Genomic DNA, 25,271 nt, shown 5'->3' with positions numbered 1-25,271 from the left:
TGATGTTTTTGACATTCATTCATGTTGTAGAATGTATGTGTACTTCATTCTTTTTCATGGTGAAAAATAGTGTTCTCTTTATATATACCATATTTTGTTGATTCATTCATCTATGAACAGTGTTGCTATTAACATTTTTGTTCAACATTTTGTTTGAATACCTGTTGTCAGTCATCTTGAGTATATCCTTATGAGTGGATACTGTGTTTCATGGCAATTCTGTTTACCCATTGGAGAAAATGTCACACTATCTTCCAAAGGGTTGCATCATTTTATGTTCTCAGCAGCAATGGATGAGATGTCCAATATTCAGATTCTCCTCATCTTCATGAAAACTTCTTGTTTTTCTTTTTTATTATACTTACCTACTTAGTCAGTGCTTTGCAAAACAATGACTGTGCCTTAGTCAGTGCCCTAGTTTTGACTTACAAAGCAATGATTGTCCTCTTTGCCCCTTGAAAAATAACGAGACTCAAGTCTTATCAGGTCCCTATGGGTGAGATAAAAGTATGACCCACAAGTAGGCATACAACACTCAAAAATGACTACTGGAGTTTTCTAACAGACTTGTCCGATACACAGACAGAAATCTGGGGGACATGTGTGAGAACGGGTACAAAGGGTATGAGATAATTGTGAAAAGAACATAAATTTGAATCAAAGGAAATGTGGTGATATGGGATTATTAAGCAGAAAGTTATCATTTACTATTGAATTTTGGGAAGTTACAAATAATTCTAACAGTCTGGTTAGTTGGTTGGCTGTCATATTGACCAAAAGTTGTTTCATAGTGTGTTACCTGAAAATGTTCATCCTGCCTTGGTTTACTGTAGGAGAAGGCATTCAATGTCTTCGGGAGCTTGAAATGTTAGTGTGGATTTCTCATTTAAGATCTGCTCACTTATACTGGGAGGATTCAGAAGATAAATTTCACCAATACTCTGAGAAAAAATTTCTAAAAAGAGCCTCAGCATCCTTGAAGAGACCTACAATTACTCTTTATTTTAGGGCAAATTTAGTGGAAACATCTGCCAATTAATAGAAAAATCAAATGCCAATGGGAATAATTGGATATGATGGTGGTAAGGATCAAGTAACTGCACTTAATCACCCAAGGCAAGGTAGTTATTTTTACCATAATAGCAATCAATGTGGCCTGACTCATGCAGTCCAATAGTGTTGTCTACTTTACCATGGTTTCCTAATGGTAAAATACAGAAAGTCTAATAAATTTTTACTTGGTCTGTATAAGCAAAAAAATCCAGGTAAAATGAACAAAATTCTCATTTGAATTAAAAAAAAAAAAACATAATGACAATCCCCCAATCTATTTCTATCCTTGAGCCAGTTTATAAACCCAGACCTTTTTAATTAAGAAGATACTGACTGTCCTTGAGGAAGGACTTCATTATATTACCAAAACTGTATAATGTAAACTTTTCTCCTACCCTTAAGCAAAGAGATCTTCAGCATTTTACAAAGCTAATTTGACAAAAGGAAATAATTATAACTTTTAGGGACTACTGGACATTGGCTCTGAATGGACACTGGTTATACTAGTAGACCAAGAACATGACTGTGACATTTATGGAAGCTAGGTGATCAATGGATTTTATCTTACATTTGTTCCAGTGGCTCCCCAACCCCTTCTATGGTATTTCCCTACTTCGGAATTGTATAACAAATAGTTGTACTCAGCAGTTGCAGAATTGTCACACTGGTTCCCTTACCTGCAAAGTAGGACTATTATAATGGGAAAGGTTAAGGGAGAACTTCCTCTATCCAGGAATATAATAAACCAAAATGAATACCCTATTTGTGGAAGGATTACAGAGATTAGTGCCACCATCAAAGACTTGAAAGATGAAGGAATGTTGATTCTACCACAACCTAACTCAAAACACTCTCTTCTGATAATTTTATTGTGAATCTCCTGTGCATGATGAATAGCTTCTTTCTTGGTACTTTCAAGATGACCTTTATTTAAACTTCTGATAATTTTAATATGATATTCTTTAGTGTGGATATTTTGGAGTACATTATATTCAAAATTTTTCGATTATGGATAGGTATATATATATATATTTCTCTCATAGAATTTGAATGTTTGAATGGTATTTGACTGCTATGTTTTGAAATATTCTTTCTTCTCTTTTATTTTTTTAATTCTATTCATCATTGTTCATTCTATGCTATTTCTGAGACTACATAATCTCAATTCACCAATCTTCAAGTTTGCTACTTCTTTCTTCTCTTTCTGCAAATCTTTTGAAGCCCTCCAGCAAATATTTTATTCCAGTTAATAAGCTTTCAGTTCAAAAATTACTTGATTCATTCTTGTAATTTCTATCTCTTAGCTGATATACTATGTCTTGATTTATTGTTCTTCTACTTATCTTCTATTCTGTATTCTGGTTTTTCTACTTATGTGAACTTATTTAAGGCAGTAGGTTCAAATATCTTGTCTAGTAATTTCAATGTCTTTGTGTCTTCATAAATAGTTAATTTCTTTTTCTCCCATCAGTATTTTACACTTTGTTGATGCTTCTTATACTTGTTCTTCAAAACTGATAACTTTTCTATACTATAATGTGGTGAGTCTGCCTTCCTGCTTGTTTAATGTTGCTTCTTATTTTGGGTTGTTACTGTTTGTTTGTTATTATTTCTACACTATTTTTCTATAATCTGTATTCTATGTGTGGTCACAGAAGTCTCTAGTCTCTTAGTTTGGTAGTCAGAGAGGGACTGGGTAGAAATTTTCTTAAATTATTGCGAAAGAAATACAGTCCCAGTCTTTGCAAATTTGCTCTGTGATGATGTAAATGCCCAAGGGTTTCTTTATGCTCACTGCATAAAGGAAGATCATGGCATTTCAGTGGAGAAAGTGTTTAATGGACACAAAGTTCTCATGCTGTGTTTCTCAGCTCCATCAAGTCACTTATCTTCTTCTCTTCACTGGTTATTCTAGTTGGCATTTTGTCTATTCTTTTTTCAAAGTTCTTAGCTTCATTGCATTGGGTTAGAACATATTCCTTTAGCTTGGAAAAGTTTGTTATTAATCCACCTTCTGCGACCTGCTTCTTCCAATTCATCAAACTCATTCTCCATCCAGTTTTGTTCCTTTGCTGGTGAGGAGTTGTGATCAAGGTCTCTGAGTGGACATCCTTTCTGTTGATGCTGAAACTATTTCTTTCTGTTTATTAGTTTTCCTTCTGACAGTTAGGCCCCTTTGCTGCAGGTCTGCTGGGGTTTGCTAGAAGTTAACTCCAGATCCTGCTTGCCTGGGAATCACCCAAAGGGGCTGCAGAACAGCAAAGATTGCTGCCTGTTTCTTCCTGTAATAGCTTCATCCCAGAAGGGTACCCACCAGATGCCAGCCAGAACTCTCTTGTATGAAGTGTTTCCCAGTCAGGATACATGGGGATCAGAGAGTCATATGAGGAGCCAGTCTGCCCCTTATTAGAGTTCAAGTGCTCTGCTGGGAGAGCTGATGCTCCCTTCAGAGCTGCTAGGCAGAGACATTTAAGTCTGCTGAAGTCTTCTGTGTTGGCATTGTCTGCCATTGCACTGGAAATCCAAGCACAGAACTGTGTGGAGTTAACAGAAGGAATAGAATGTCTTCAGAAACATTCTAAGATCAATAGCAGAGATTTAACCTTCTGGCAAGAACTTGTAGCCAAGTGTTTAATTGAATATTCATCAAGCAAGTGTTCCAAACCAAATGTTCAGAAGTTGAAATGGATTGTTTTTTAATCATACTGCATAGCAACTGAAGCATAGTTGCTACAGAATAACTCACTTTCCAACAATTCCTGAAATTGTTCCTTAATTGGATTTATTACAGCAACAAAAAAACTTATCTGAAGGCTGTCTTCACAACCTTGATCTGTAGATTTCATAATTTTATAATGGATTTAAACTATGAAGCCTCAAAACATCACAACTAGATTAGCATGATGATCTCAAACTTGGAAAAACTGCCTAATTAATATTATGTTGTAGTGGGATTATGTCTAGATTTGAATTCATCTAGCTAAAAGTCTAAATGTGAGATGCTAATAACAAGCCTGAGAAGGTGAACCATGAAACAAGACTTAATACCTGGGTGACAAAATAATCTGTACAATAAACTCACATGATGCAAGTTTACCTGTGTAACAAACCTGCATATGTACACTTGAACTTAAAATAAAAGTCTAAAAAAGCAGAAAGGAAAAAAAAAACAACAAATATGAATGAATTAAATAATTTAATTAAAAGGTGCATATTACAAATTGCACTAAAAAATCCAAATATGCTATCTATGTAGACGCCCTATGCATTTAAAGATACAAATTGGTTGAAATAAAAGGATGAAAGAAGATGTATTATACAATCAGCAATCAGTCACTTTAGACAGCTGGAGTGACTATACTAATAAGCAAACAAATAGACTTAAAACCAAAAAAAATCAGTAGATATGGAGAGAGAAAGTGTCAATCTCTCAAGAATATGTAATAATTACAAACACATATGCATCCAACAACAGAGCCCAAAATACATGAAACAAAAATAGCAGAAATAAAAAGAAGGAACCCAACAATAGTATTAGACCCTTTATTGCTCTACTTTTGACGGTGAACAGAAAAACCAGGCAAAAGATCAACAAGGAAATAAAAGTATTGAAGAGTTAAAATCCAACTAGTTCTAACAGAGATATACAGCACTCTACTCCAAAACACCAAAATACAGTTATGTAACATAACAATGTTTCAATCAATGATGGACCACATATACAATGGTACTTCCATTAAATTATAATGGAGCTGAAAAATTCCTTCACCTTGTGGGGTCACAGCTGCTGTAGCTTGTAGTGCCATGCATTACTTGTGTTTGTGGTAATGATGGTATAAACAATCCTATTGCACTGCCAGTCACATAAAAGTATAGCACATGATTCCATACAGTATATAATGCTTGATAATGACCATCAATATGTTACTGGTTTATTTTACAGTTATTATTTTTATTTTTTAAAGATTTATTTTAGATTCAGGGGGTACATATTCAGGTTTGTTACATGGGTACATTGCAGGATGCTAAGGTTTGGACCTTGAGTGATCCTGTTGCCCAAGTAGTGAACATAGTACCCAACAGGTAGTTTTTCAACTATTTTCCCTCTTTCTACCTTGTCCCTTTTGAAATCCCCAGTGTTCATTGTTTTCATCATTGTGTCCATGTCTATCCTTGTTTAGCTCCAGTTTATAAATGGGAATATGTGGTTTTCTGTTTCACATTAATTCACGTAGGATAATGCCTCCAATTGAATCCATGTTGCTGCAAACACCGTGATTTCACTCTTTTTTTTTTTTTTTTTTTTTTAATGGCTGCTGCATAGAACTCCATAGTTTGTATGCACCACATTTTCTTTATCCAGTTAACTATTGATGGGCATCTGGGTTGATTTTATGGCTTTGCTATTATGAACAGTGCTACAATAAACAAATAAGTGCAGGTATCTTTTTGGCAGAACAATTTATTTTCCTTTGAGTATATTTCTAGTTATGGGATTGCTGGGTTGAATGGCCTATTTTTAGTTCTTTGAGAAATCTCCAAACTGCTTCCCACAGAAGCTGAACTGATATGTATTTCCACCAGCAGTGTATAAGCATTATCTTTATGCCAAAACCTCACTAATATGTTATCTTTTCAACTCTTTAATAATAGCCATTGTGTTGTGTAGAGACAGGGTCTCACTATGTTGCCCAGGCTGATCTTAAATTTCTGGTTTCAGGCAATCCTTCTGCCTCATCCTCCCAAATTGATGAGATTACAGTCCAGAGTAACTGTGTCTGACCGATAATAGCCATTTGACTTGTATGACATGGTGTCTCATTGTGGTTTTGGCTTTATGTCTCTCTGATAATTAGTAATGAAGATATTTTCTTATGTTTGTTGGCTGCCTGTATGTCTTTTTTTGAAAAGTGTTCATGTCATTTTATTGTTATTTTAGAGTATACTTCTACTTAAAAAAAAATAAGTTAACTGTAAAACAGCCTCAGGCAGGTCTTTCAGGAGTTAGTCCAGAAGAATGCAATTATTATCACAGGAGATGACAACTCCATGCATGTGAACAAATTGTGGAGATGGAACACAGTGATATTGATGATCCTGACCCTGTGCAGGCCTATGTGTGTTTGTGCCTTCGTTTTTAAACAAAAAGCTTAAAAGTTAAAAAAATTATAAAAATAATTTTAAAAGTTTATAAAATAAGAGTATAAAGAAAAAATATATTTGTATGGCTGGGAAAATGTGTTTGTTTTTAAGCTAACTGATTTAATAAAAGAGTCAAAAAGTTAAAAATATTAAACTTTATAAATTAAAAGTGTTACAGTAAGCTAAAGTTAATTTTTCATGGGAGAAAAATGGTTTACAAATTTACTGTAGCTAAGTGCATTTTCTTTATAAAGTCTACAGTAGTGTACAATAATATCCTATGCCTTCATATTTATTCACCACTCACTCACTGACTCATCCAGAGCAACTTCCAGTCCTGCAAGCTCCATGCATGATAACAAGTTTATGCAGGTGTACCATTTTTTTATTTTTTATATTGTATTTATACAGTAACTTTTCTATGTTTAGTAATATTTAAATACACAAATGCTTCCCATTGTTTTTCAGTTCCCTATAGTATTCAGTACAGTAACATGCTGTACAGGTTGCAGGTTAGGAGCAATAGATTATGCCATACAGCCCAGGTGTGTAGTAGGTTACAACATGTAGGTTTACTTAAGTACACTGTACAATGTTCACACAGCAAAATCATGTAACAATGGGGTTAATGTATCCCTGTTAAGTGATGGATAATTGTATATAATATTCTCAAGTACATTAAAATTTTCCAAGATAGTTGTTGGTAGGCCATACAAACTCTCAATACAAGTACTGAAATCATGCAGTGTCCTTTGAACATAATGGAATTGTATTAGAACTCTTAAGTCTGTATGATAGATTGTGTCTTTTTAGAGATTTGTTCATTCCATCTAAGTTATAGTTTCTTGACATACAAGTGCTCATAGTATACAATTATAATTCTTTTATTTCTATTATGACTAGTAATAATGTCTTTACTATTATATCTGACTTTATTATTAAAATGTGAATCATCTCTTTTTTGGGAGGTTAGTCTAGTTAAAAGTTTACTAATTTATTTGACATTTTGAAAAAATCCAGTTTTGGTTTTGCTGATTTGCTTTATTGTTTCTTACACTTTATTTTGGCTATCTCAGCAGTGATTAATTGAACTATTCAGTAGAAACCATACTTTAAGTACCATACAAACATTCTATTTTTCACTTTCAGTATGGAAATACTTGCATTCTCATATTTGTTGCAGCATTATTCACAATAGCCAAAATATAGAATCAACCCACATGTCCATTGATGGAGGAATAAAAAAGTACACACAGTGAAATACCATTCAGCTTTAAAAAGGAAGGGAATCCTGCCATTTGTGACAACATGGATGAACCTGGCAGGTATTATGTTAAGTGAAATAAACCAAGCACAAAGTGCTAATTACTACATGATCTCACTTACATGTGGAATCTAAAAAGGTTGAACTCATAGAATCGGAGAGTAGAGTGGTGGTTGCTAGAGGCTGGAGTGTGGTAGAAATGAGAAGATATTGGTTAAAAGGTACAAAGTTTTAGTTACATAAAATAAATAAGTTCTGGAAGCCTATTTGCAGCATGGGGACTACAGTTAATAATAATATATTGAGTATTTTTAAATTGTTGAGTAGACATTGCTGAGAGTAGATATTAAATATTCTCATAAAAATAAGTATTGATGTAGTAGATATATTAATTAGCTTGATTTAATAATTTCACAATATATACATATTTCAAACATCAAGTTGTACACTGTAACTATATTAATTTTTTTAGCCAATTATACTTTAAGGAAGATGGGGAAAATTAATTAGTTTTTAAAAACAGTAAGTGGAGAGTTGGATTTTACCAGGATCATAGTAAAAAGCAAGTGTCATAGAGTAGTGGAGCAAGAGAATAAACAGGTGAAGGGTAAACAGTGAATACAGTGATTCTAAAATTTAAGGTGACTTCATATATGCCAAAGAGGTACCGATTAATGGATTAGGGTCAACTAGGAGAGACCTTTTGATTGCATTTCACAGGTCTCTGTCTTTTGCTCCTTAAGAGTTATATGATAAAAGTTACATTAGAACAAATTATAGAGTCATGGTTATAAAAAGTAAGAGCAACAAACATTTATTAGGTGTATCCCTAAACTGAAATCCATTCCACAGGTGCAGTAGCAGCTGATACAGATGTGTCAGAAAACTATTAAATATAACATGAATTAGAAAATAAATTCAGGCATAAAGATAGACTCACCATATCAACCGTGTGTTTAGTCCATGTCTGATTGTGTAACCTGAGGAAAAATGAAAAACAAAATTTTATATCTACAAACATAAGCTACTTGGAGGTACCATGGTAAAGTCCATAAAGAATTACAAAAATTGGATAGCAATACCTTCATGAAGAAAATGCTGTTCATTCTTTTCTACCCAAAGCCATTTCTTCTTTTTTATTCTACATATATTTGTTTGCTTTATTAGTGTCCTTACTTTTTATTTAATAAATCTTTATGGAACAACTGTCATAAATAATATTATACTGTCTTGTGAACTGTGAAGGATATAAAAATGAATTCATTACTGTCCCTACCCCCATGGAGTTTACAGTCTAATTGTTGAAATCACATCTATCTACAAATCTGAAATACACAGGTAGAGATTCTAAGTATAGAGAGTTTTACAAGTAGTAAGGAGCCATGTAAAAAGAATATGGCTGTTTCTTAGAAATCTGAACATGTACTCATCATATGACCTGGCAATTGTGCTGTAGGCCATGAATCTCAGAAAAATAAAAACTTATGTCCACACAAAAAGTTTACACACAAATATTCATAGCAGCTTTATTTGTAACAGCCAAAATCCAAATGCCCTTCAGTGGGTATACAGCTAACAAACTGTGGTACATCAATATCATGTAATACTACTCACTAATCAAAAAAGAATGAACTATTGACACACAAAACAACTTGAATAGATCTCAAGGGAAGTATGCTGAGTGAAAAAGCCAACCTGAAAAAAGTAACATATTGAATAATACATTTATATACCATTCTTGAAACAATAAAAATTATACAGATAGAGAACAGATTAGTGGTTGCCAGGGATTAGAGACTGGGAACGGGGGTAGGGAGGGAGCTAGGTGGCTGTCGTTAGCATGCTCCAGGTGTGTTTCCAGAGACGGTTCCTCAAATCATGCATCATAAATTTTGTTTTAGTTTGGAATTCAATCTCCAGAAATTTGAAAAATAGTAATAATAATGTAAATCAACACGATTCAATTTTTAAACGCCATTTGCCAAGCTAAATTGTATTCTTTTGGTTTTGCAAGACTCTAAACTCAGGTACAGTTCTCATTATTATTTAACCATCTACACATTCTTGAATCGTCTGTCCGGCTTCCCTATAGTTTCCCACAGCTTGTGGGTGCCACCTAGAGGCTCAACTACAGAATACACTGAAACAAGGGGAATTCATTTTTCACAGAATACTGAGAGTAGTTTTAAACATACTTGTATCCTTGATTAAAATTCAAGGTTTTCCTCGATTTTGTTTTTCTTCAGAGCATTTTGTTCAATGAAACAAAAATAGTTTATGCAAAATGTTTAACACTATCAATTCAGGTCAGTTTTCGTATTCTTGCCAAGTACCTAAATGTTATCAGTTCATACTCCAATGTTATTCAGGTCAATAAAGTCAAATTTTTCCCACTAATATTGATTTTCAAGGTGATTATGGTACAACATAAAATTTATATGAGCAGCTGTGTGCAATGAGAAAGACTTGAAGAAATCTCACCACTAACATGTCATATGTCATGATACCAGTCCTAACTTTGTTGTGACTTAGATTACTGAAAGCTGTGTCTCTAACAGCTCAGTAATAACTTACCAAAACTAAAATCACAAAAGTGGCCAATATTATGCTTTTACTCTTCAGTTTTTGTATCCAGACAGTTAGCAATTCAATGTCACACTAGATGAAGCAGTGAGGTAGCTTCCAGGATATTTTCTCATGATATCTCTCCATCTCAGTCCAAATCAGTCTAACAGGAACATTAGCTGTGCATGAATTGTAAACATAGCAGGAAAGGAAGAAGAATATCTGCAATCATCTCTAAATGGAGGTCTGAGCCCCAGTTTAGTTGCATCACTAGGCTATACATTAAGACCTGGATCTCATTCCCTTCAAGAATCTGCTGTTTGGGAAAGTCTTCAATGGATAATTCCTTTTCAGTCAATTGTTTAAATTTTTCATTCTCTCCCATTCCTCCCATTCCACAACACAATTATTTTACTACATAGGCATGCTGTTATTAAATTAACTTTCATCCTAGTCTCAAATTTTAAAATAATATACAATAAATTGGCTAGTAATATTTTTCCCATCTTCCCATCTTCTCCTTCTTTGTGGGTTATCATATAATATCAAGCAAATGGGTGATTTACATTTTATTACTAAATATTGACATCCTCAGTAACACATTGTTAAATAAATATTTGCTTTAACTTCCTTAGAACAAGTACATTGCATGGAGTTTGTATCATTATTGTAGATCACAAGAAAACAGTCTTCTTCACATTTATCATAGTAGCTGTTTGGAAATGAAAATAAAGATATATCTTGGCTTCTTTCTGGATTTCCTTAACTTAGTTCCCACACTTCTTAAATGATGAATTGATTGATATTCTGCTGCATTTCTTTGCTTGACTTTTCATAATGAATATGATCATTTCCCATATTCCACTAAGAAAAAGAAAAACAACTAATATTTTTCTGTGCCAATAAATTGTAGGGGATTTTTTTTCTTCTTATATTTTCTTTCACTCCTTGCTCTGTGCCTTGAAAATGGATATTTACTGAAATGAGAGGAATTGAGGAACTGAAGAAAAACAGTGCTTCAAATTGTATATATGCAGGAGAAATTTATGTCAACAAGTCAAAACTCTGATGACAAAACTTCTAAAGAACAAATGAATGCAGGCTGTAATGTAAGATTGTATTATCTATTTCTCTATGTGCATAAAGTTTGAACTATTGCTCAGAGGATCACAGAGTTGATCTGGCAGAACCAGGATGCTTATGTGTGGAACAGAGTTGGGAAGAAAACATATGTAGCAGGCAAACAGTTTAGTGAGTGAGATCAGTCAAATCTAGTTGATTTGCAAGTCTTCTTCTCCAATTCTGTATCTCTAAAAATGACCTCTACATCCCAAAAAAAAAAAAAATGGATCTGTTCCATTAGGCTTTACTCTCTTAGATACCAGTTTTGGAAGTAATCCAGTCCCGCAGGGCAGTAACTCTGGTATAAACACCAGGCTTATTGGGTTTCGCACATTCATCTCCCCAACTCACTATTCCAGCAAGATACCAGATATCTCTAGCATCCGAACTGACCAGTGGTCCTCCAGAGTCACCCTAAAAAAGAGACAGAAATCAGTGACTCATAATTCAGTTCATTACAGAGGAATTGGCTGTTTTTCTAACTTAAGAATGCAATGAAAGGGTTAATTTTCAAAAGTATTCAGTGTGTTCGCATTCATAAGTGATTTTCTCCATCTACGTCAATTTTCCACCTAAAAGAGGAGCTCCAATACCTTGAAAACTGATGTAGCCTCAAGGTTCAAACGAGATTGAAGGCTCCATCTCTCTGAACTGTACTCTTAACTTACATGATACATCTGACAAAATAACTCCCTGTATAGACCATCTCTTTATTCGGGCAACATAACTCCCCAAAAAAGAAGTGAAGAGTCTATTGCTGATTTAAAAAAAAAAAAAACAGGCATTAAAATCAGACACCAGGGTTTCTGTCTCAAGTTTGGCCTTTCCAAGCTGGCTAAGACCTTTAATTTATTTATCTATAAATGCTCCTAATAATACCTACCTGTGATGAGTACTATGAGAATGATGTAAGACAGTGAATGTAAAGTGCTTAGTCTAGCAAAAAGCACAACTTAGGAAATGCATCTATAAAATCGCTAATTCTAATTACTTATATCCTGCAAACTCCAGAGGTTTGCTTCTTTATAGGGGTTGTAATAACAAGGCACAGACATTATTCCTAAAGATCCTGGAGCCTCTAATCAGTGACCACCCATTAAGTGTTCACACTCTATGAAGATCTTAATTGATTAACATATTATCTCATTAATTTTTGTAATTCTTGTTTAAAAATATAACCGTTAATCTTTTTTCAGGTTATTAATAAGAAAAATGAAACTCAGAAACATTAAGTAATTTGCCTGAGATCATGTGCTAATCAGTGGCACACCCTGAATTCGAATCCAGACAAATCTAACTTAGAAACCTATGCTTTTTTCCCTACATTATACTAACTCCTTGTGAATTTTCTTTTGTTCATTTAAAAAATTAGCTAATATAATAGTTCAATTTGAAATAACGCATTTGTGATTTTAAATCAACTAACCAATAAGCATTTACTGATACCCTCATCCGTGGTAGAAGATATGAAAAGAGATAAACACATGAGGCTTCTCCTCTAGGAACCCCCAATCTGCTTATAGAAATAAGATGAACCATATGAAGCTACTTAAAAGTAAATAATTTTGATAATAAAATCCCAAGCCTATATGCAGGCAGAGAAATTAGGATAAAGAAATAGAAGATACAAGAGACAACAAAGCTTAAATCAGCATAAGAAACAGGAATAAATGAGTCTGATAATAAATAATTCTTTTTAAAGAGATAGCAATATATCTAATGGCACTACAAGCTGAAAAGTAAGGTTATGTCCAGTAAGTATCGAATAGAAAAAAATATGGAGTCTGTTCTACCAATACTAATTAGCTCACATTTGATTAGTGAATGGCAGAGTTGTCAGTAGAAGATGGAAATTGTGATGGTTTATATGCGCTTTTTCTTAGGCACGGGAGCCAGAATAATGGGAGTAGAATTAGAAACTTCAAAAGAAAAGGAAAACCCTTTCAACTCAGCTATTGCCCAGGGAGACACCTGTGGGGCACTAGTGTAAGAAAATGCCTGAGTTCCTGTACCCAAAACTCCCTCCCCAGAGGGATGTATCCTAGCTTTGTATAGTTTTTAGGTCCTGGCAAGTTGCATATCCTCTTCTGCTCAAGACTGCAATTCCCTGTGTATGTTGCTTAGCACCAGCAAATCTCTATTTCCACACGATTGTTTCTGCGCATTTTTAACATGCCCTGAGTCAGCCACCGGAACTTGGGCATTCTGTCTGCCTATGCCGTGCAAGCTATTTTTAAAGGTACCAATTATTATATTTGTTATAAAGTTGCATCGCTTTTGAGGGACCCGTCTGTCTCTAACCCTATTTGTCTTACTAATCCTGTTATTTTTTAGTGAATGTTTTAGCGAGAACAGGAGATGTATTTAGGAATGTGCATATCATAACAGAAACTTCTAAAGTTGGTACTAAGAAGCCAAACAGGAAGTAATGGAAGTATTAAGACACAAAGAAATGAAGGACTAGATTAGGGTGTCAACAGAAATAATACAGGCATAGGAAATAAACATAAAAGATATGGTAAAGTGGGAAAATAGTCTAGGACTTAACTGAATACATGTGAAGGAAATATAAGAGTCAAAGAAAACTCTAAGAATAGTGAACCCTAATAATATGAATGAGAACGAGAAACTTAAAAACTCAGGCAACATTTCATGATGCTTGTTGAATTTCAAATAGCACATATACAAATTTTCATTTCATATGAACAACTTACATTATATAAACAGAAATTGCTTTGAAGTAGGTAGAAATGTGAGACTAAATAAGGGCAAGAGTTGAATTCTGGAGACACAGATGTGGCAGTCATTAAGATGATAGCTGAGTTCAAAGAAAAGATGATGTCTTTGAGTGGGAATACAGACAGCAGATACAAATTTTATCTGAGATCTGAATCTTGAGGGATAGCCAGGCTTAGAGAGAGAAAAATTAATCAAAGGATAGAGCCATAAGTGAGTAGATGGAAGGGGGGGAAAGAAGTCAGCAAATTTCAGAATTATGAAATGCAAATAAGGACTATGTTTTAAGAAAGACAAGGTCGTTAAATACTGCTGAGATGAGAAACAGTAGGAGACTCAAGGAAATTTTTTAACATATGAGGTTTTTAATCGTTTTTGAGATATTAAAATGTAAGAACAAGGCAAGTGAGAAAAACTGTGGATGCTAGACATAAACGTTTTTTAAATGGAGGCTGGGCACGGTGGCTTACACCTGTAATCCCAGCACCTTGGGAGGCTGAGGTGGGTGGATCACCTGAGGTCAGGAGTTTGAGACCAGCCTGTCCAACACGGTGAAACCCTGTTTCTATTAAAAATATAAAAGTTAGCCAGGCGTGGTGGTGGTTGCCTGTAATCCCAGCTACTCAGGAGGCTCAGGTGGGAGAATTGCTTGAACCCGGAAGGTGAAAGTTGCAGTGAGCTGAGACTGTGCCACTGCACCCCAGCCTGGGTGACAAACATGAAACTCCATCTCTGCCCCTGCCTCCCCCAAAAAATGGGTTCCATGTCCTTCCAGAGATAGGAAAGCAGAATATTTTAATCAGAGGGCACATTTGGTTTCTCTTCCGTAACATACAAACTTTGTAATATCTAACCCCTAGTATCACTATCAAAATGGTATTTTTGAATAGGGACATATTCAGATTAAAGAATATAACATTTGGGATTAACTTCAAAATAGATTTGATATTTTGGTGGGGGAAGGGGATGAGAGGGTTGTGGTAAGGTATGTACGGATAAAATAAGTTTGGTCGTGAGTTGTAATTTTTGAACTCAGTGATGAGTACATGAAAAGTTCATTACATTATCCTCCCTAGTTTTGCATACCATTGAAATTTTTATAATAAAAATTATAAAATAAAAGATTAAGAGGGCATACATCTGTTTCTCTGAAATTTTTGGGAATGTCGTTACTATAGAGACTATCAAGACTGAGATAGTTGAATAAAGAACATAAAGGATGATCATAAACGTAAAAGTACAAAATGTTTTCAACAGTTTCAGTAAAGCTGGAGGAAAGTAGGATGATGATGATTAAGACAAAAGAAGGTCTAGGATAACTAAACCATGAGTGATTCTATGACCATCAAGAAGACAAATAAAATACAGGTTTTTCTCATTATTCTTGGTAGTTGTGTTCTGTGAAGTCACCACAAACACTGAATTAATAACCGTTGAATCGTCATTCTTAGGAGAAATACAGGGTTGGTTTTCACGGAAACTATGGTCACATTTTTGTCAACTGATTAATACATAAACAGATTTCATGTGTGTCTCCATTTAAAGACATTCTGTTTAATATACATTGCTGATTGATTAACACTAAACCCACAGTAAACAGTGCTATGACTTATAACTAAACAAAGCCTACTAAATACACGTATTTTCTCCATATGGCACATCACCACCTTCTTGCACTATACTTTGGCACTACACTTGGGGACTATTTTAAACAGCAAAATCACCAGCAAAGAGAATAGCAATGTGAAAAATGTAGCACTACATAGAAGTGGACATTTGTTTACAATATGAGAATTGAAACAAAAAGGCACAGCATCACCCTACCTCAGGTAAGAATATGCTCATTGGGTAATAAGATATTTTGCCACTCTGTGCATGCTTGTGAATGATCATAAAAGTGACTTGAGTATTGATTTTGGAGTTACAAATAAATTTTAATGAGTAGGTGAATTTGCAAATATGGAATCTGCAAATAACAAGGATCAGGTGTATTTTGAAGTGCATCTTTTAAGTTGAATTCATTTCAAGAGATTGAATTACAGAATCAATTTCAATTTTTAGGAAGGAATTTTTAGTAGAATGTGGTAATGGGACAGACCTACTTTGTTCCCTGTGTTCCTTCAGGAGGAATTAGGAGCAATTAGGACCTCAGAGCAGAAAAAGAAACACAATGAAGTGAGTCTAAACTTGGCATTGGTCAGAGTTTAAACAAAGGTCAACTGGATAAAGGAGTTTAATGTAGCAAACTGAACATTGCTGAAAGACTAACCCAAAGGTAAAAGTTGGGAAGGAACTTTAGTGATGACAACAGTGAATTAAATGAGGTGGAGCCAATGAAGGCAAAACAGATGCAGTGTTCATGTGAAAGCATGGAAAGAACAACATAAAAAGTTGTAAAAAAAAAAAATCTTAGAAATTAATGATACCATTTTATGTATTCATATTAGAAAGCACACAGAGTAACATGAAATTTTAAAGCAAAATATAGGTATTAGAAAGCACATTAAACAAAAATTCTGTCAAATCACAAAATGCAAAGTATAGGAGCATTTAGTGACATACACAAGGAACCGGTTATTGCTCCCCACCAAGATTTTGTTAGTGATACAGACGAAGACATAGAGATCAAAATTTTTGTATCCACCAAAGGTACAAAATTGGTGTCACTAGCCAAACACTTGAAAACAAAATTTGGGTTCAAAAATATGTAAACACTCCAGATCAATAAGTAATAGACTTACTTATTCTTTTTCTCCCCAGCTAAATACAGCTTAAACAAACAAAAACCCCTAGACATTACAAATAAAACAAATATAAAAAGACTCCGAAAAATAGAGAGAAGAAGACAGGTGGGCTCTGAAACTCAGGATGAAAGGAATAATACGACAGTGAGCTCTCTGGATTTTCTTTTTGCTTCATATATCATGGACCTGAAACTGAAGAAGTCAGCAACCTGACAACCTGCCAACAGGTGTAGATTTTTTAAGTCTCCAAGAAAATCCTGCTCCCCCTTGTAAACTAATTAATAAGAGGACACCTTGGGAAAACAGAAAATCTAGAAAGACAATACATCTCAACTGAAAAGATTTCCATGCTTACCAGGCTATAACAAGGCTCAATTCCCTACTAGATTTGTGTCAGAATATGCTGAATAGGGGCTGGATGCAGTGGATCACGCTTGTAATCCCAGCATTTGGGGAGGCTGAAGCAGGTGGATGACCTGAAATCAGGAGTTCAAGACCAGCCTGACCAAAATGGCAAAACACCATCTCTACTAAAATACAAAAATTAGCCAGGCATCATGGCATATGCCTTTAATCCCAGCTACTCAGAAGGCTGAGGCAGGAGAATTGTTTGAACCCAGCAGTCAGAAGTTTCAGTGAGCCAAAATTATACCACTGCACTCCAGCTTGGGCAACAGAAAGAGACTCCACCTCAAAAAATAAATAAATAAATAAATAAATAAAGACACTTTAAAAAAAAAAAGGATATACTGAGCGGGAAGCATGAACTATCACCAAGTAATAATAAGAAATAACTCTCCACATCTACTAGAGCCATGTCAGAGGAGATGTAGTGGGGAATCAGGTCTTTCACCACTGCAGTGCAGTAATGAACTCACTACCCCAGGATGTCAGTGGAGGTAAAAAGGGGAGCAGGAACAAGGTACCTTCAGCCAGAGTGCTATTGGAGGAGTTCTAACCTCCATGCAGTAGTAATGAGGCATTAGTCCCTCACCTGAGTATCAAAGGAAGATGAGTGGGAAATGAGGCAATTTCTTCATACATCCCTCTCCCTCCACACCACAATGTCTGCTGAGGCATGGTTAAACAGAAAATTTTAAATAGATCTAGAGTTTTAAATAATAATAATTTAATTTCTTCAAATTATTATTTCATTATTTAATAAATACTAAAACAAGATGGCCGACCAGATGCAGACAAGAAAACCTTCTCCCAATGAGGGACCAGACTATCAAGAAGACTGGCACACTCTGAACAAATTTTCAGAAAGAAGGCATTAAGAGTGGATGGAAGGAGAATGCAGTCCCCAGGCTGAAAGGAGAGGAAGCTGGTAACCCTGCACATGGTTGCCAGGCACCAGAACTTGTTCCTGGCCAGGAGAGCTTCCTGGGGAAGGGGTGAGTTAAGTTGGCATGGAGTGGCCAACTCACATCACAGACCTCCAGAATCTTAGCTGCAGGAGACCCCTCAATCCCATGGACATTTGAGCGGGCAGGGAGAATGGCCTGGAGAGTTGAAAGAGACATAATTCTAGCTTGCACAGTGTCCACAGGGTTTGGCATGAGAATGGCTACAGCAGAGCATAACCATAGGTGCCCATCCCCTAAAGTTCATCATACATTTCTAGGTGACTTTAGCCTTTGCTGACCAACAGACATGGACATCACAGGGCTATCTGCTTGTGGGATGGGAACAGTATGATCTGAGCACTCACTTGTCTGCTGGTGTATGCCAGAGTCCCTGCCTGGCCACACATACTTGCAGCACTGCCTCAGCTGCCCAGCCAAAGCATTTTTTGACATCCACAGCCATAGCTATTTGGGTGGCAGACCCTGCCTAACAGCTGGAGAGCTACTGAAGGCAGGACCCTGTCAGTGAGCACCTACCAGCATGCACTCACTGGCAGCCTCCTCCTGCTGTTTATCTAGCATGTATTTGCCTGCAGCCTCCAGCCAATGACTCACTGGTGCATGCATGCACACTGACCCCATCACCACCCCACCACCAGCACACATGCCTGTGCAGGACCTGCTACTACCCCAACAGCATATATGTGCACACAAGGACTCTCGCTGACCCACTGCCACCCTGCCAAAGTCCTTTTGCCAGCACAGTTTTGTTGCCAGTGGACCAAAAACACCTCATCCCCTCCAGCACAGGTGCTTAACCTCTAGGGGCTAGAGAAAAACAGCCTCAGGCCTGGTCCCAGTTCCCCAAGGTTACAACCTGGTACAGCATGCAGCCCAGGAGTGCTTAGCTAAACTGTGGACCCCTGAAATCATCCAAAAATAAACTAAATTAACTGAGTGCCACTAATACCACAATCAAACCACAAAAAGCATCAAGGAATATAAAAGTAAAACTCCCCATACAAAGGACAATAACTTCAAACACACAATGTGAGAACTCTGGTAGCTCTAAAAGCCAGAGTATCTTCTTACCTCCAAATGACAACTAGCTCCCCAGCAATGGTTCTGAACTAGACTTAAATGACAGACACAGAATTCAGAATAAAGATGTCAATGAAGATCATTGAGATTTAGGAGAAAATTGAAACACAATCTAAGGGATTTATGGAATCCAATGTAATAATACAAGAGCTAAAAGATGAAATTGTAATTTTAAGAAAGAACTAAACTGATCTCCTAGAGCTGAAAAACTCACTACGAGAATTTCAGAATACAATGGGCAGTATTAGCAGAAGAACAGATCAAGCTGAAAAACAATTTTAGAACTTGAAAGCCAGTTCTTCAAATCAACTCAGTCAGACAAAAATAAAGAAAAATGAATGTTTTAAAAATGAAGAAAATTTCCAAGAAATACAGAATTACATAAAGAAACCAAATCTACAATTCACTGGCATCCTCAAAAAAGGAGGAGAGAGAGAGAGCAAGCAAATTGAAAAACTCATTTAAGGATATTGCTCACAAAAATTTCTCCAATCTTGCTGCAGAGGTCAACGTAAAAATTCAAGAAATTAAGAGAACCCCAGAGATATAATATACAAGACACCCATCCTCAAGACACCTAGTCATCAGAATCTTCAAGGTCAACATGAAAGAAAAAAATCTTAAAAGCAGTAGAAAGAAGGGACAGGTCACATACAAAGGGGGCACTATCAGGATAACAGCAGAACCTTCAGCAGGAACCTTACAAGCCAAAGACATTGGGAATGTATATTCAGCATTCTTTTTATCTTTTTATTTTTTTATTTTTTTTATTTTTTTTTTGAGGGAGAGCTTTACCCTTGTTGTCCAGGCTGGAATGCAATGATGCAACCTCAGCTCACTGCAACCTCTATCTCCCGGGTTCAAGTAATTTCCCTGCCTCAGCCTTCCAAATAACTGGGATTACAGGCACCCATTACTATGCCTGGCTAATGTTTGTATTTTTAATAGAGATAGGGTTTCATCATGTTAGTCAAGCTGGCATATTCTGCATTCTTAAAGAAAAAAAGTCTAACCGAGAATTTTCTATCCAGCCAAACTAAGCTTCATAAGAGAAAGAGATATATAATCTTTTTCAGACAAGCAAATGTTAAGGGAATTTATTATCAACAGATTTGCCTTGCAAGAAATCCTTAAGAGACTTAAATATGGCAACAAAAGACCATTACCTGGCCAGGCAAAAAAGTGGTTCCTGCCTGTAATCCCAGCAATTTGGAAGGCCAAGGTGGGCAAATCACCTGAGGCCAGGAGTTCAAGACCAGCCTGGCCATCTCTACTAAATATACAAAAATTTCCAGGTGCAATGGCATGCACTTGTAGTACCAACTACTTTGGAGGCTGAGGCAGGAAAATTGCTTGAACCCAGGAAGTGGAGTTTGTATTGAGCTGAGATCGAAACTTTGCACTCCAGCCTGGGCAGCAAGAGTGAAACTCCATCCTAAAACAACAACAACAACAACAACAACAACAACAACAACAACAAACAAAACCATTATCTGACACCACAAAAAGACAATTACATAGTTCATGGATGCTATAAGCAACTATACAATGAAGTCTATGGAATAACCAGCTAGCAACATGATGGCAGGATCATATCTTCACATATCAAAATTATAACTTGAATAAAAACAGGCTTAATGCCCCACTTAAGCGGTACAGAGTGCACATTGGATAAAGAAGCAAGGCCCAATTGTATGCTGTCTTCAAGAGATCCATCTCAAATGCATGACACTCAATCTCAAAGTAAAGGCGTAAGGAAAAATCTATCAAGCAAATGAAAAACAAAAAAGAACAGAGGTTACCATTCTTATTTCAGACAAAACAGACTTTAAAACAGTAATAATTAAAAAGGACAAAGAAAGGTATAACAGAATGATAAAGTGCTCAAGTCATCAAGAAGACTTAACTATTGTAAATGCATATGCATCCAACATTGGAGCATCCAGACTCAGAAAATAAGTTTTTAGAACCTACAAAAAAAGACTTAGATAAATACAAAATTATAGTGGAGACTTCAATATCCCACTAAAGGTGTTATAAAGGCAGAAAACTAGCAAAGATATTTTGGTCCTAAACTCAACACTTGACCAAATGAACCTAACAGATGTCTGTAGAGCACTCCACCTAACAACAAGAAAATAAACATTCTTTTCATCTGCACATGGCACATACTCTACAATCAACCATGCGCTTGGCCATAAAGCAATGCTAAACAAATTTTTAAAAAATTATACCAGTCACACTCTCAGACCACAGTGCAATGGAAATAGAAATCAACATCAAGATCTCTCAAAATTATACAATTACATGGACCAAGGCTGGGCACAGTGGCTCACACTTGTAATCCCAGCACTTTGGGAGACTGAGGCAGGTGGATCACTCAGGAGTTAAGACTAGCTGGCTAACATGATGAAACCCCATCTGTACTAAAAATACAAAAATTAGCAGGTGTGGTGGTGGGCACCTGTAATCCCACCTCAGGAGGCTGAGGCAGGAGAATAACTTGAACCTGCAAGGTAGAGGTCGTAGTGAGCTGAGATGGCACAAAAGGCTCCTTGAACTGATAAATAACTTCAGTAAAGTTTCTTAATACAAAATCAATGTGCTAAAATGAGGAGCACTCCTATGCAACAATAACATCTGAGCTGACAGTCAAATCAAGAATGCAATCCCATTCACAATTGCCACAAAAAGAATAAAATACACAGGCATACAGATAACTAGGAAGATGAAGGATCACTACAATGAGAATTTTAAAAAGCTGCTGAAAAAAAAATCATAGTTGAAAGCCAGGTACAGTGGCTGATACCCATAATCCCAGCAGTTTACAAGACAGAGGCAGGAGGATTACTTGAGTTCAGGAATTGAAGACCAGCATGAGCAACATGGCAAGACTTCATCTTTACCAAAAATCTAAAAAATTAGCCATGTGGGGTGGTGCATTCCTGTAGTCCAAGCTACTCAGGAGACTTAGCTGGGAGGATCACTTGAGTCTAGGAGTTCAAGGTTGCAGTGAACTACAATTGTGGCACTGCACTCCAGCCTGGGTGACATGGTAAAACCCTGTCCCAAGAGAAAAAAAAAGAAAGAAAGAAAGAAAGAAAGAAACCATAGTTCACACAAACAAATGAAAAAACAATTTGTGCTCATGAATAGAAAGAAACAGTATTATTAAAATGGCCATATTGCTCAAAGAAATTTACAGATTAAATGTTATTCCTATAAAACTACCAATGTTATTTTTCATAGAATAAATAAAAACTATTATAATATTCATATGGAACCAAAAATGAGCCTGAATAGGCAAAGCAATCCTAAACGAAAAAACAAATCTGAAAGTATCACACTGCCAGACTTACTACACTATACCGCAAAGCTACGGTAACCAAAAGATCACAGTGCTAGTACAAAAAATAGACATATAGACCAATGGAAACAAATAGGAAAGCCAGAAGTAAAGCTGCACATCTGCAACAATGTCATCTTTAACAAAGCTGACAATAACAAAAAATGAGGAAAGGACTCCCTACTCAATAAATGTTGTTGGGATAACTGGCTAGCCATATGCAAAAGATTAAAACTGAACCGTTTGCTTTCACCATATACAAAAATCAACTTGAAATGGATGAAATACTTAACTGTAAAAACTAAAACTATTAAAACTCTAGAAGAAAATCTAAGAACTACCATTCTGGGCATCAGTCTTAACAAAGATTTTATGACAAAGACCCTAAAAGCAATTGCAACTGTAACAAAAATTAACAACTTGGGCCTAATTAAACTAAAGAGTTTCTGCACAGCAAAAGAAACTATTAACAGAGTAAACAGACAACATACAGAATAGGAGAAAATATTTGCAAACTATGCACCTGTCAAAGGTCTAATGTCAAGAATCTATAAGGAATCTTAAATCAACAAACAAACAAAAAATAACTCCATTAAAACATGAGAAAAAAATATAGTTAGAGTATTTGTCCCCTCCCAAAGCTCATGTTGAAGTTTAATCTCCCTTGCTAGAGGTGAGGCCTGGTGGGAGTGGTTCGGGTAACATATTGCTGATGGCATAGTGCTGTCTTTGCAGTAGCAACTGAGCTCTCACAGTATCTGGTTGATTAAGAGTGTGTGGCACCTTGCCACAGTCTCTCTCTCTTGCTCCTGCTTTCACCATGTGATATCCCTGATCCCCTTTCACCTCCCACCATGATTATAAGCTTCCTGATGCCTCCTTAGGAGCCAAGTTAATGCTGGTATCATGCTTACTATAAAGTCTGAAAGCCATGAGTCAATTAAGCCTCTTTTCTTATAAATTATCCAGCCTCAGATAGTCCTTAATAACAATGCAAGAACAGCCTAACACAGAAAATTGGTACCCATGAGTCAGACATTGTTTTAAAGATATCTGAAAAAGAGAAAGTGACTTGGCAACTGGATAAGAGGCAAAAAAATTGAAGAATATGGAAGGTTCAGAGGAAGACAGAAAGATAAAGTTTGAAATTTCTTAGAGACTGGTTAAATGGTTGTGACCAAAATGCTGATAGTTATATGGACAGTGAAATTCAGATTGATGAGGTAGAAGGGAATTGCCTTGTCTCAGATGAGACTCTGGACTTTGGGCTATTTTTTCATTTTTTTCCAAGATGAAGTCTCTCTCTGTCACCCAGGCCGGAGTGCAGTGGTGCAATCATGGCTCACCACAGCCTCAACCTTTCAAGCTTAGTCAATCCTTCTACCTCAGCCTCCCAAATAGTTGGAACTATAGGCATACAAAACAAAGTCCAGCTAATTTTATTTTTTGTAGAGATGCAGTTTTGCCACATTGCCCAGGCTGGTCTCAAACTCCTGGACTCAAGAAATCCACCCACCTCGACCTTCCAAAATGCTAGGATTATAGGGGTGAGCCACTGCATCTGGCCAACTTTGAACTTTTGAGTTAAAGCTGGAATGAGTTAACACTTTTGGGGACTGTTAGAAGGCATAATTGTATTTTGCAATGTGAGAAGACCTGAGATTTGGGAGAGGCCAAGAGCAGAATGATAAAATTTGGTTCTTTGTCCTCACCCAAATCTCATGTGGCATTGTCATCCACAATGTTGATGGTAGGACCTGGTGGGAGGTGTTTGGGTCATGGGAGCAGATCCCTCATGGCTTGAAGCTGTCTTTGCAATAGTGAGGGAGCTTTTGTAAGATCTGGTTGTTTAAAGGTATGTGGCACCTCCCCCACCATCCTATCCTTTTTGTTCCTGCTTTCGCTATGTGATGTATCTGCTCCCTCCCATTTCACACTTCACCTTCTGATATGATTGTACGTTTCCTCCCTAGAAACTGAGTAGATGCCAGCATCAAGCTGCCCATAAAGACTGCAGAATCAAGAGCCAAATAAACCACTTTTTTGCTTTATTAATTACCTAATATTGTTTTTTTGTTTTTTGTTGTTGTTGTTGTTGTTTTGTTTTTGAAACAGGGTCTTGCTCTATCATGCAGGCTGGAGTGCAGTGGTGTGATTATAGCTCACTGCAGCCTCAAATTGCTGGCTTCAAGCAATCATCCTGCCTCAGAACTTCCAAGTAGTTGAGACTACAGGTGCACACGACCACATTGGATAATGTTTTTATTTTTGGCAGAGGCAGGATGTCACCATGTTGCCCAAGCTGGTCTCAAACTTCTGAGCTCTGGTGATCCATCTACCTTGGCCTCCCAAAGTGTTGAGATAACAGGCATGAGCCACCATGCCCAGTCCAGGTATTTTGTTTATAGCAGTATACAGACAAGAACAGATACTTCTCAAAAGAAGACATACAAGCAGCCAACAAATATATCAACAAATGTTCAATTTCACTAATCATTAGGGAAATGCAAAGTAAAACCATAATAATATACCATCCCAAACCAGTCAGACTAGCTATTATTTAAAAGTCAAAAAGCTTTTTAATAATGTTTTTTAATGTTGTTGAGATTGTGGAGAAAAGGGAATGCTTATACACTGCTGGTGGGAATGTAAATTAGTTCAGTCACTTGGAAAGCAGTTTGGAGATTTCTCAAAGAACTTAAAACATAACTACCATTTGACCCAGCAATCCCATTACTGGGTATATTATATCCAAAGGAATACCAATCATTCTGCCATAAAGACACATGCATGCATATGTTTATAGCAGCAATTTTCACAATAGGCTTGGAATCAACCTAGATGCCTTT

General features: G+C 36.2%; 1 protein-coding gene across 3 annotated transcripts in view; it reads right to left on the bottom strand.

Moving 5' to 3' along the window:
• Window positions 1–5,339: 5,339 nt before the first annotated feature.
• LOC101028844 (transmembrane serine protease 11E) overlaps window positions 5,340–25,271 on the bottom strand; it is a 55,191-nt gene continuing 35,259 nt past the window's right edge. For 2 of the 3 annotated variants that reach the window (XM_003931900.4, XM_074396223.1), the window contains exon 10: window positions 8,972–11,560. In XM_003931900.4, the coding sequence (XP_003931949.1) occupies window positions 11,399–11,560 (162 nt within the window). In that variant the 3' untranslated portion in view covers window positions 8,972–11,398. Of the gene's footprint in view, window positions 8,440–8,971; window positions 11,561–25,271 lie in introns of those variants that run through there. The other variant, XR_012516840.1, reaches the window with a different exon arrangement.

Source organism: Saimiri boliviensis, chromosome 3, assembly GCF_048565385.1.
Source record: "Saimiri boliviensis isolate mSaiBol1 chromosome 3, mSaiBol1.pri, whole genome shotgun sequence".
Classification (NCBI taxonomy): Eukaryota; Metazoa; Chordata; class Mammalia; order Primates; family Cebidae; genus Saimiri; species Saimiri boliviensis.
Note: the sequence above shows the minus strand (reverse complement) of the source record. Positions and strands in the feature narration are given on the sequence as shown.